We start from the raw sequence: 13,550 nt of genomic DNA on the forward strand, positions 1-13,550 counted from the left end.
GGTGTTTTCTCTACTATGCATGTGCCATCATTGTACATTATCTGCCCTAGGCATTGTTATGTGTCCTCTTTAATCTGATACCATTATCCACACAAGCTGGCTTCTCCCCACCTATAACTGTATGCCTATATTTTCCATGTCTATATGAACTGAGTTTGAAGGGCGAGTATTTCTAATAAAGCACCATGGAGTGACCCCAAGAGAACTTGAGTTTTCAGTGAGAAACTTCTTGCCTACCAGTTACCCAGAAGGATTTGGATTGGAACCCAAGCCCAGAATTACTCCATATCATCAAGTCTTTCTTTTCCCAAATGAAGAAGTGAAAGACAGAAAGGAAGACCTCCCAAGTTTGAGTGATGGTAAGCTTTGTCTGTGGGGGTGTTTTGTGGGGGAGGTGTGGTCCGTGAGCCTCACCTGCAAGGGTTGCATTGATCTCTCCAAAGTGAAACAAACAAATGCGATGAAGGAAGTCTTCAAAGGCCAGGGAAGGGCCTGGAAAATCCTAGAGAGGAAGCAGTGTAGCAAGTTGACCTGGTAGAAACAGTACTGGGCTGATCCCTGTAGGCTAGAAGTGGAGCAGAAAGAGATGGAAGGAAGGATGGACAGAGACAGAGTTTGGGCTATTACTGCAATCCCCAGGCTCTCTACGTTGAAACTGGCATGCCACCTCACCTTGTGCAAACCATCACCCAGCTATCTCTCAGTGCCTTAGAAAATGGGAATGGAGTATTTAAGCACTACTTTCTACAGGACTCTTATTTTGAATTTATTGATGCCAAATTAAATTAAAAAGGACACACACACACACACACACATTTCAGGCCCACATGTTTAAGAGAATGGAGTTTTTGTTTCTGTCCAGGAAGCCCAAGTTTCAATGGCTTTTGTTCCACTTGTCTTGAAGACTGTGCCTCTTACTTTCTGATACTTTATGATATAAAATGACAGGTAAAAGTACATCTATATTCTGGTTAAATAAGCTCCCACAGTCTTTAGGGTTTATAAAGCTTGTGGCTTTAAAGTTTAAAGTTATACTGACATGGTGTCAATGATAGCATGAATGGCCCAACACACTGGCCTTTTCTCATGTGTGAGAGAGCAAGAGGGAAAGGGAGAGGGGAAGAGAGGGAGAGAGAGAAAGAAAGGGAGAGATAAAGAGAAAAAGAATTGGCACACCAGGGCCTCCAGCCACCGCAATCGTACTCCAGATGCATGTGCCCCCTTGTGCACATGTGCGACCTTGCACACTTGCATCACTGTACATCTAGCTTACGTGGGACCTGGAGAGTCGAACATGAGTTCTTAGGCTTCTCAGGTAAGCACCTTAAGTGCTAAGCCATCTCTGCAGTCCAAGTGGTCCCACTCTTGATGTGGACTGGGCAGTGACCATCCTTCTTGGATAAGAAAAACAGACTTGGGGAGACCAGAACCCAAGAAGGGACATGGACCAAGGTCAGAGGAGATTAATGTAGAGTCCAGGGAACCATGGGCCTGGGCTTGGCAGACAGAGCTGGCTTCTAATCCTCTTCGGATCTAAGAGAAGTCAGGGTGCTGAGATAGGAAGAGGCTGGGAGGTGGAGATCCAGGGTTAGGAGAGTAGACCAGATCAGGTTCTGAGGCCTTGGGCTTAGCCTTTCATTTGGGAGTCCATTCCCAAGAGAGACTAACATGTATGAGAAAGTTGGGAAGTCGGGGTTGGAGATACAGCTCAATGGTTAAGGCACTTTCCTGCAAAACCTAATGACCCAGAGTTTGTTAAAATAAAAAGAATGTTTGGAAGTCACACAAGTGATGCCTCCTGTCTCTGACAGAAGTAGGGAGTGGGGAAAAGTAGGAGACTCCCTAGTCACATCCATTTCATTTTCCAGAACCTAGGCATAACAGGCAGGTAAGTGGCGGCATATAGTTATAGGTGGGGAGAAGCCAGCTTGTGTGGATAATGGTATCATTGTGGCTTTATATACTGACTGCTGGCAAAGCTTGTGAAGTTGGGGGTGATATTCAAAACATTGAGATGTGACAGGCCATCTCCTGGCCCTGTGTGGGATAACTGGAGCCGTTCTGACTGCGCTGTGTGCTCTCTCTCTCTCTCTCCTCACTAGTCCAGCACAGCATCCAGAAGTCAGTGCAGGCTCTCTGGCAGCAGCTCGTGGCTCAGAGGCGGCAAACACTGGAGGACACCTTCAAGATTGATCTCTCTGTGAAGGCCGGAGAGAGTGAAGTGAGGATCGAAGAGGTCACACCACTCTGGGAGGAGACGCTGGACAAGGCCTGGCACCATTATTTAGGTCTCTGTCCACTGAGGCCCAGGGAATGAAAATGGTTAGGTCTCAGTAAGCCAGGTTCCCCAAGCTTCCACTCAGAACCCAGAGCCTTTCCTAGCCAGACTCTTTATCGCATCCATTTGGTGGACTTGCTGTACATCCCCCAAACCTCTTGCATCCTCTCATCACAAAGAATGAATGCTCAAAATGTCTGCCAAGCAGGCAGCTTGCAGTAGTATCTTAGAGGGGCAGGCCATCTTAGAGGGGCAGGCCACTAGTTCAGGGCTGTTTTAGGCTTAGGAGACTTGTAGATCCTTCCCTGATGTTCACTTACTACATTTGAAACTGTGCCCCAAGATATGCAATGACCTCGATTTTCAGATTATGCCCTATGACTTCATGAAGTAAATATTTTTATCCCCAAAATTGTTTTCTTTATTTTTAATTTTAGAGAGAAAGAATGAGAGAGGCGAGAGGAAGATAGAGAGAATTGGCACACCAGGGCCTCAGCCACTGCAATTGAACTCCAGTCGCTTGTGCCATCTAGTGGGAACGTGAGGCACTGCGCTTGCCTCACCTTTGTGCGTCTGGCTTATGTGGGATCTGGAGAGAGAGATCAAACATGGGTCCATAGATTTGCAGGCAAGCGCCTTAACCGCTTAGCCATCTCTCCAGCCCCATCCCCATTCCCAAAATATCAATGTGACAATGACCACCCTTTTCATTTTTACAGTTGTCAGTGCAGTTGTAGCAGTGAGATTTTTAACTTTGCTTTGGAGGTGACAGCCTCAAAGCTCATAGACTTGTTTAAATCTTTCAGCATCACAAAATTCATAGTCTGAAGAGTTAGCTATTTCCAATGGGTATTGCCTTGGACCAGAGGCACAGAACTCTTATCTGACTGACCTCCCAAATTGGCTTGGAACATGTGTATGCATCTGTGTCCATTTGAGCTGCTTGAACAAAACACCACAGGAGTGGATTTCCTCCCCAGTCTGGAGGCTGGGAAGTCCAAGATCTAGGTGCTAGCAGATTCTCTGTCTGGTGACGGAGTCTCTCCGCTTCCAAGATAGGCTTTGTTGCAGTGGGCTTGGAATGTTGTGTCCTCATCTAGAGCAAGGAGCCGAGGGGTAAAGACTGCCTGAGTTTGTTTCCTTCAGCTTCTTTATGAGGCATTAATCCATCCATAACGCCAGTGCCCTTGACACAGGAACTTTTTCCCTGGGGAGATGTGAACACACATCCTCACCACAAATAGAGCCTTGATGGCAAAACAAAGTACCATTGTACCAATACTAGTTCATTGAACCAATGGGTTTATTGGTGGGGGGAGCATTTACAGGTGAGAGCTTACTAACAGAGCATGCAGACTCCAAAGAAAACACCTTGCTGGAGCTCATTGTTCCTTGATTTTAACCTTCTATATATGGCTGTGGTCACGAGACGTCACGCATCATTGCATACAGCTAATATTGGGGGCACCTGAGATCTCGGGTGGAGTTCTGATGTCCCTTCCGCATGTCTTGTCTCGTGAGTTGTCCCAGTAGCTTTTTAAAAAAATATATCTTATTTACTTATTTATCTGAGAGAAAAAGCGAGGGGGGGGAGGGAGGGGGAGGGGGGGAGAGGGAGAGAATGGGCACACTAGGGCCTTCAGCCACTGCAAACGAACTCCAGATGCACATGCCCCCTTGTGCATCTTGCTTACGTTGGTCCTAGAGAGTCGAACCTGGATCCTTTGGCTTTGCAGGCAAATGCTTAACCACTAAGCCATCTCTCCAGCCCTGTCCCAGCAACTTTTGAGAGAGCTGGCAATACTTGTTTATTGCTTTCAAGACAGAGGAATTTTGCTACACAACAGCCCTCATGACTTAATCACTTTCCTGAAGGCCTTACCTCTTAGTAGCACCATATTGGGGATGGTATTCACCATGAATTTTGAAGGGAGCGTATTCACGCAATAGAAACACCTGTGTACATACATGTGTAATCTGAAGTCAAAGTATCAGATTCTCTGAGAAATAAAATGGGAAGATAGCCTTAGAAGTGCTCTTTGACTAACAGCTATCTAGTAAACATGTTCTACATTCCAGGTCCTGTGAGCCCACTCACTGGGTTTCAATACCATCATCCGCGTTTCACATTATGAGAACACAGAGGGTCAGTTGCTCTAGCTAACTCATTCTGTTCCTCTCTGTGCGCCAGCACTCCCTAGAGCTTGAAGTTTTGGTCAGGTCTGGAGACACCACAGCCCACACCATGTTTCTCAGTTGAGGGACCATCAGAAGATGGCAGAGGGCACCTACAGGCATACTGTAGTCAGATTCCTAGCAGGTCCTGTGACAGTCAAGCCAGCTGGAAATGGTGTGGGCTCCTTCTGACCTCATCTCTGACGTTCTTTCCTTCCCTGTCCCCAGCATCTGAGAAGAAGTCACTGGCCAGTCGCTCGGGTGTCACACACCACAGCAAAGTCACTTCATGGAGTGGGAGCCTGTCTTCAGCCATGAAACTAATGCCTGGGAGACAGGCCAAGGACCCCGAGTGTAAAGTGGAGGTGAGCCCTGACGCCTTAGAGTTATCTTTAGAGAGGTCCCGGGCACCTGCATCAAACCCCACGAGTCATAGCTCCTCTCTGCTGACTGTTGCTGGCATGCTCTAATGCCCCTTCTGTGAGCGCTTAAAGGTGTGCATGGGTCTGGTTGAGGCTAGCTTTCACTTGAAGTGGTTCTGGGCCCTCTTCCATGCCAGGCATATTTGCAATTTAGAAGATAAATTAGTTCTTTTGAAATGAAGGGGAACCTGTTTCAGTTTTAAAAGCTATCTGTGCCTTTGCTTAGCAGCATTCTATATGGTCAACTCAGTGTGGGCCGGGCACAGAACTTGCCATAGGTCAGGCTCTTAATGAATGGGCTTGGGAGGTTCTGGAAGGAGGGAGTGACACGCTCCCCCTTCTTGCGCTGAGGTGAAACTCACCAGCCTTCAGACCCCGCGTTCATCACTCATCTCCGAGCTGCCTTTGTTGCCACCAGCAGGCACAAGTTCTCAGGTACATGTGCACACTGTGATGTCATAGGAGAAGAACATCAACTATTTGCCCTGGGGTCTGTTTAATTATTTTTAAAAATTAATTTTGATTATTACAGCTGATTACACCTCAGTGAGCAATGTAATTGATATTTTCTAATGTATCCCAAGGAACATTTTGTACAACACGCTTTTTGTTGTTGAAGGTTAAAGACTCCGTTATTGGTTTTTCCCTAAATATGCCCACATCATTAGTCCCTCCAGTGAGGAGGTCGCCATCTGGAAAAAGCAGCATGGAGACATTATTCAGGCACAAGTGCATGAAATTGGTGTTTTCGTATCTTCTGTCTCTCTTCTGGAAAGAAGAGGCTTGTAATTAAAGGAATTGGTACTGGAGGAAGCATTATTCATATGGTGCTATTCCTTATCATGTCAATGCTGACAGCTCCATAGCACTGAGAAATTGTTCCTGGGAGTGAGACATATGATGTAGGATTCATAATTCCTCTTACCTATCTTCCTTTCCAGTAGAGTATGTGTTCTTCTTGACAGGCGAGATGCACTTCGAGTGAGGATGAATTTGATAGTTGTTATTTATTTTGATACATGTTATTTCTCTGCCCTTCTTCTCTGGCCCCATCACAGTCACCTGGGATTAACTCATGATGTCACCATCTCCCGCATGGTGAAAGCTGAGAGTCAGTCTTGGTGGGCAGCAGCTGACTAATTAGGTTCCCTTGAACTCACCCAAAGCCAGTTTAGGGCATTCTGAAAGCCACCCTACCAGGTTCACCCTCTGCGTGGAGAAATCTAGGCGTGTACTTTAGCCGGCCCAAACAACAGGGAATGTGGCTTTGCCTAACTGTTCAACTTTGTACAAAATGCTAGTGCTATTGTTGACTTTTCTTTTTTTTTTTTTTTTTGGCTTTGATAGATGAGCCCTGACAATGTACTGTGTTCATTTACATCCTGAGATGTTGGGCGAGGGCTGGATGGACAGCCTTCTATCTATCTGTAGGCACTCACCTTATGCCTCTACTGTGCACCTAAGACCATTCCAGAATACAGGGCATGAGACTGTCTACTGACATGCTAGCTCATAGGCAAAAGCACCTAGCCAGATGTCTTTGATTAAAAACAAGTTGAAAAGTGACCTTTCTCTTTGCTGTGACAGAACCCCTGAGAGAGAGACACCGTGTGGGAGGAAGGACTTACTGCGGTTCATGGTGTCCGAGGGTTCAGTCTGTGGTGGCTTGGGCCATGTTTCTTGGGAAGAACATCATGGTGGCAAGAATATGTGGTGAAGGAGAGCTGTCCTCACTTCTTAAAGTGTTGAAAACATCTCAGAATAGTTCCACTAGCTGGGAACCAAGAATTCGACACAGATAACCTGTGGGGGACATTTCATGTTGAAGCCATTCCAGACATCAGCAGCGATGGCTGACTTTTAATTTTTTTTTTTTTTTTTTTTTTTTGGCAGCTGCACCATGACAGTGTTCTGTGCTCATTTATATCCTGAGAAGTCAGTCGAGGAGGGGAATGCTCTGTATTGTTTTTCCAATTCTTCCGCAGTTCTAAAACTCTTTCAAGTATAGGGCGTGTCAGCATCTGCTCGCGTGGGAGCATGACGAGAAAAGGATTACCAACAGGAAGGGAGTGTCCAGGTGATGAGGGCTGGCCACGGAAGAGGTTGCGTTAGGTCTGAGGATGGAGGGATGGGCTCAGAAAGCAGTGCAGGGCAGAGCTGGCAGGCAGGAGAGGGCCAGGGGAACTGCAGGGGCAAGATAGGCACCAGCGTCGGCTGACGAGTGCCAGGTCAGAGGAGAGTTACATGCGTGGCCTGTGACGGACATGCCCACAAGGAAGATGTTGAAACACGAGGGTGGCCTGGTGCTGCTCTCACAGGTCAGGTTAAGGGTCAGCAGGCTGGTGAGAGCTCTACCATGGTTCCGGTGGGAGATGGGGGTGGGCTGCAGCAGCAGTGGCTGGAGTATCCAATATCAAAGAACACATAGGAAAATTGTGCTGCTCAGGGTTGGCGTGTGTGACAGAAGCAGCTCACCAAGACCAAAGGAACTGGCGCTGCGAAGAGAGGAAGCCCAGGGCGTGGGAGCTATGTAGTTTAGAAGATTCTGTGGACCTTTGGTGATCGAGGAAGATGGGAGTCCGAGGATGTGGGGGCAAGAGTACGGGGCCACTTCTGGCTCTGGGCACACACACAGCCCCGACCCATTGTTGTCAGGTGAAGTGTGAGCCAGCTTTCTCCCCACTCTCTTTCTGAGAGTCAGCGTATGCTGCCCACCTGTGCACAGCTTCCTGTGTGAGGCGATGAGGGTCCCACCCGAGGAGGAAGGCCTTCTACCTGCCACCCATCCGAGCTTGGGGGTCTTGTGATGGAAGACACTCTGCAGAGGGCTTACCCGGTGCCCACCACATCTCCATCGCTTGGGAAGGAGCTGGACAATCTTTAGTTTCTGTTTCCAGTAGCATAGTAGAAAGCTGAAATGGCCCGTGCAAGGAAGGAAGAAGGGTTGTGTGAGGATTCCTATGGGGGCACTGGAAGACAAGTGACGTCTGAGTCTGTTATACTGGTGTCACTTAAATACCAAAGAGGAGCTTTTTATATCACTTTTACTTCTGCCCTGGCAATTGCAGGAAAGCACTAGTCCTTTGCCCCCCGTGTCACTGTGGTCCTCAAGACAATGCTCCTGGCCTAGAACACACCAGATACACCAGCACCCCTATGAGACCAGCAGCAGGGCAAGGCACTTGTGTGGGAAGGTGCCTGTGGGTCTGCCATCCTCAGCCCATCTGTCATCGGCTCCTTCCCTGATCGCACGCCAGGCCCACTGCTCCCCTAGAGCAGCCCTGCTTCCGGCCAACCATAAGCTGCTCACTCAGACCAGCAAATCAGTGACAACACTGTGGAGCAACCTCCTTGCTGAGGGCGTTGGACAATGAAGTGGCACCTGAGCACTTCTCTCCTTGTCTCTTTAAAAGAAACCCTCGCGGAAATTTTGAAATGTACACAGAGATAGAAGGAGGCATAACAGTGAATCCCTTCTGTATCAATTCATCACTCGAGCACCTTTCAACTCCTGGTCAGCCTCCTCTCCTTCCTGTTCCTGCCCATCTTTCCTACACACTAAAGATTTCCGAAGAAACATCTCAGACATCCTGTCACTGCATCCTTAACTGTTTTTGTATGCCCTTTTGCTCCTCAAAGAAATCATTAAACTAAAGTAGCCACTGTACAAGAGCAAGCAAGTGTGTGGAACTGAAAGGTGTTGGCGGTCAGGAGAATGATACAGTGGTCCTTGGGGTCCCTTGCTGGTGGGTTTCTGCTTGTCCCCTGCAGGGGTGGGGCCAAAGGTCTTGCTGAGGCTGAGCCAGGAAAGAAGAGAATGGACTCTACTAGGGACACTACCACTCTGGTTTAATGTCTTGTCCCTATGTGTTTGCGGGTGAATACCGCTGTGTACAAGCCTCAGGTTTCACTCCCCTAGGATGAATTTATGACCAAAAGAACCCAAGAGTGACAATCAGAATGGACTTTGAAACAAAGAGAGCACGATTTCTGGCATGGAGTAGGGGCTGAGAAAATAAAAATGCAATGACAAAAACAAGTCAGAATTCTCAGATGTTCTGTTGCAAAACATTGTCAGCAATGTTTAAGAGCTCTTAGGGAATTTTAAAAAGCCTGTAATTGATAAGGATGTCACACTGAATATCATTACTTAAGCATACAGCAGATATAACCCAATGATTACGGGGAAGAGAGGTCTTCCCCAGGAAATGAGTGTGACTTTAATAGACATATTTTGGAGCAGGTGGCCTAAATTTGGGAGAAAGTTAAGATCCCTAAGGACTTTGAAAAAATTCAGGAGCAGAGTACTCACAGGCATGGTAGAAGGGTAGGATAGCCACGTTGTGTCCATGAGTTAGGAGATAAAGAGGGTAGAGAGACAATGACATTGAAAACCTGAGGAAAGACTCAGGAAACATGAACATACAGACCTTATGGGAAATTGCAATCCTATCTTAGTGGAAAGCGTGGTTGTGTTTGATGGTGGAAAAAATCATGGGAAGATATACTTAAGTAGGGTCACATCCATGCTAAGCTACAAACCCCCATAAATAGACGCTCGGAAGAGTTAGTTTAAATGTTTGCTGGTATAAACACTATTACTAAAACCTTTTGCTAAGTGGGGTCTTGAATTTCTCATTTGTTTATTTATGTATTTATTTATTTGCAAGCAGAGACAATGAGCGAGAAGAGAGACAGTCAAGAGAGATAGAACGGATATGCCAGGGCCTGCAGCCACTGCACATTAACTCCAGATGCATGCACCACCTTGTGCAACTGGCTTTATGTGGGTCCTGGGGAATCGAGCCTGGGTCCTTAGGCTTTGCAGGCAAGTGCCTTAACTGCTGAGCCATCTGTCCAGTCCATTGGCTTTGGTGACTGTGGTAAGTAATGCCACCATAGATTCATTTTGATGACAGATGACAATACCTCATGGAGCAGACATGAGAAAACCCCTACATGTTACAAAGAAGACAAGCAAAGCCCCTTTGTTATAGGATCTCATATCAGCTGACTGAAGCCAAAGGAACCCAGCAATGATCAGAAGGAACCAGGCTCCTTATTTGAACAAAGGAAGTAGCAGGCTTTTAATGACTCTGGGTTAGGGCCTAACGTTTGGTAATTGTCCCCTGGTCATGGGCATGGTTTCAAAAGATGTTTTTATTTTTGTGTGCAAGCATTCTGACCTGGAGGCTGTCGGCTAACGAGCAGTTGACTTAGCTCGGGAACACTGAGTTCCTTCTGTCGATACTGTGATTGTCTTGCGTAAACGTTCTGGCGTCACGCTTCTGGCCTGGTGATAAGGCTCAGCGCTTGAGTCAGGGCCTACTGGGTCCCTCCTGCTGCTGGTGTCATCCTCTTACACAAACATCTCGGTCTCGTTTTCTCGGTCTGCGTCATATGATAAGGCTGATGAGCTGAAGGTGCTTCAGTTACTGAGAAAGTGCAAGGGCAGAAGAAACACGGACCAGACCTGTCAGACAAGAGGCCAAGTTAGCCCTGTAGTGTCGTCTTGGCGAATGAATTGCGTCTCAAACGATCAGTACGCGATCTCTGAGGCTGGTGCTGATGTAGGACGGCACACTGTTTGTAGGCCACTAAGTTTTGAAATAAGGACTCGGAGTACACTCCAGATAGGCCCAGAAGGTTAGGACGTGGGCTGGAGAGATGGCTTAGCAGGTAAGGCACTTGAAGGACTCATGTTTGACTCTCCAGGTCCCACATAAGCCAGGCACACAAACTGATGCAAGCACACAAGTTGGCACATGCACACATGTCTCTGGGGTTTGATTGCAGTGGCTGGAGACCCTGACATGCCTGTTCTCCCTTTCTCTCATTCGCAAATAAAAAAGGCAGTCTGTTGGGCTTGCCTCAAAAAAAAAAAAAATAGACGTTAGTACAGTGAATGCATACACTCATCATGTAGTTAGTTGCTTGTGATAATTATCAAGTGTCATTTACTCAGCATAAATTTCATGCACTGTACTTTTATAATACGGGCAGCTCAGTTGATTTGTTTCCTCAGGCATTACCACAACCATGTGAGCACTGTGTGGTAATATAATGTCAGGATGAATGTGATGTCACTGAGTGATGGAAATGCTGCACTTCGTTATTATTTTGTGGAATCACAGCCGTACATACAGTCTCTGGCTGATCCTAATGTTGTTACGTGGTCCATAACTGCAGTTTTTGACAGCAGAGGTTTTGGGAAAAGAGCAGCCAGCCCCGTCACATCCATCCAGGATCCAGGAGAAGACTAGGCCGATGGAAGACAGCAGTGGTTCTTTCTCCATTTTAAATAAGTTTAAAATGCCACTAGTCTATCACAAGCCCATTATAGGAATTTGAAGAACAGAAAGACGTAAACGAACAAAAGCAAACACTGATACCTTTAATGATGTTTCTTTACCAAGTGCATCATTTGTGAGACATCTTTATCTTCATAATAGAAGGATAATTAACATCACTAATTATCTAATTAAGTTCATTAAGCATCCACCAACAGTGCACCGTGAAGCTGACATTATGTTCCACTGTCAACAAATGCTTTTGATTTCTTAGGAAGTAATTAAAATGTAAATTAGCATGCAATTATATGCACAAGGGAAGTTTCGAATCAGATATTCATTTCAAAACTGCTTAGAGCAACATAGTTTTTGCTTTTTTTTCCTTCTTCAATAAAACAGTCATTTTGCTATTAGCAGGGAATATTAAAGTTGCGTTCTGCTGTTCAGCGCTTGAATCATGCAAGGGTTTGTACGACATGGCACGGAGCGTTTAGTTGATATATTTGTTGCAGTAAGTTGTGTTTTTTTTTCTTATTTGATCATTTCATTTAATGTGTTTGTTTGTGATTGTGTCCTTCATGTTCAAAAATATCATGATTTTTTTTTCCTGAAGAACTACCCAGAATTTATGAGAATATCTTAACTTCCATAACCAAGCTTGCCCTTCAAAGACATTAAGGATTTTTTTTTTTGTTGTTTTTTTGAGGTAGTTCTCATTCTAGCCCAGGCTGACCTGGAATTCACTCTGTAGTCTCAGGGTGGCCTTGAATTCATGGGGATCCTCCTACCTCTGCCTCTCAAGTGCTGGGATTAAAGGCGTGCGCCACCACACCCGGCCATTAAAGATATTTTAATGTCTTCTTTCTGTCAGTTATGTTTGGGAGGATATAATCAATGATTTTCCGAAAATAGGTTATATGGGTTCTACTTTCCCAGCAAAGAGACTGCCTTCCTCTTGAACTTGTGTTATAGTGATCCTTGGTCTCAAGTTTACATGTTTTGGCTTTCTGTGGGCAGCCCTTGGTTTCTGGGGCAGTATTAGAGAAAGGAGCCCATTGAATACTATGCACAGTGAACTCCCGAGGCTGATTCCCTTCCTGAAACCTTGCAGAGTCCCCGGACACTGCCGGAGATGATGCTTCCAAAGAAGGAAGCCATTGTGTCTAAAGCTTGTTGGATTCAGACTGTTGGAACAATCTGGATTGGATCTGGAAATGCTCATCTCTTAAAAGAGCACCTGATCCAGACGACATGATGTGGTCCTCTCTGACATCTTTGTTCGTGAGTCTCTGGCCATTTGAGAATTTGGATGTTGCCACTGGATTAGAGGGAGCAGATCTCTGATCATGGTATTGAACTCCTTCAGCCTCTTCTTGAGTGATTGTTCAGGAGTAGTTGCCATTGGAGCCAGAGCCAGGTATCCTCAGTTGTAAATAGATTTCAGATAAAGGCAAAGAGAATGTCGATGCCTAAGAAGGACTCCCTTGTCCCTTCAAAAAGAACCAAGGTGTCGTGGACTGGTAATGAACAGAGCCCACTGAATCATGATGAGCACTTGGTCTATCAGCGACGGCCTGCACTGGAACACGGGATCCACAGAGAGGAGACGGGGGACTATAGATTGTGCCCCAACTTCTGTCCAGCAGCCAGCTATGAGCTACTCTGTGCTGTCTTGTTTATTTAGAGAGTGCTTTTGTTCATGAGTGAAGCAGACATAAGCCAGCCAGCAAGATCCCTACCTGAGCAAGGGATCCCCTGCCGGAATCAGGTCATGCTGGTCTCTGTGAACAAGCATCTACCTTGCTTAGCCCAGAACTTTCTCTCATGATTCTGTTTGTGCACATCCATTATTAAAACCAAATGCGTAGCCAGTAGAAGCAGCGACTCGGTTTGCTGAGGTTGCTATAGTCCTAGTTCTGGCTCCTCATACTCGCCTTGGTTGTAGTTTCACTAAGGGCATTTCATAGCATTCCACCACAGCCTTTTCAGGAAGTCACCTCTGACCATTCTTTTCATTATTCAGCCTTACAAAAAAAAATATGCGGTTATGAGTAGTTTGTTTTTGGCAATAGGTCCATAGTATGACAGCATCCAAGAGAGCAGGCACGGGTTATGCAGGTCCCCTGAATCAATGGGAATACTCCACCTGAGGTCGCCGCTGCCCATTGAAACGTGTCAGAATCAAACCGTGCTTGGAAAAGTCCTCAGGGAAAGATGTTCAGCTCCTTCTCCAAACACGTCTACCCAAACAAGGACATCTAGTGTGAAAGAGTCCCTTAGATCAATGAGCTTGTCACCTCTCTTTACCCTGCTCACTCGCCAATCCTCTCCTTTCTCTTCTAGAGCAAATTATTTGTGCTTCATGGCCAAACTAATTGTGTCTGA

At 46.2% G+C, this 13,550-nt stretch overlaps 1 protein-coding gene across 1 annotated transcript in view; it reads left to right on the forward strand.

Moving 5' to 3' along the window:
- Wdfy4 (WDFY family member 4) overlaps positions 1-13,550 on the forward strand; it is a 274,084-nt gene that overhangs the window by 125,723 nt on the left and 134,811 nt on the right. The window contains exons 36-38 of the mRNA XM_004657842.2: positions 241-359; positions 2,103-2,288; positions 4,682-4,818. Of these exons, the coding sequence (XP_004657899.2) occupies positions 241-359; positions 2,103-2,288; positions 4,682-4,818 (442 nt within the window). The remainder of the gene's footprint in view (positions 1-240; positions 360-2,102; positions 2,289-4,681; positions 4,819-13,550) is intronic.

The sequence above is a fragment of the Jaculus jaculus genome, chromosome 18 (assembly GCF_020740685.1).
Source record: "Jaculus jaculus isolate mJacJac1 chromosome 18, mJacJac1.mat.Y.cur, whole genome shotgun sequence".
Classification (NCBI taxonomy): Eukaryota; Metazoa; Chordata; class Mammalia; order Rodentia; family Dipodidae; genus Jaculus; species Jaculus jaculus.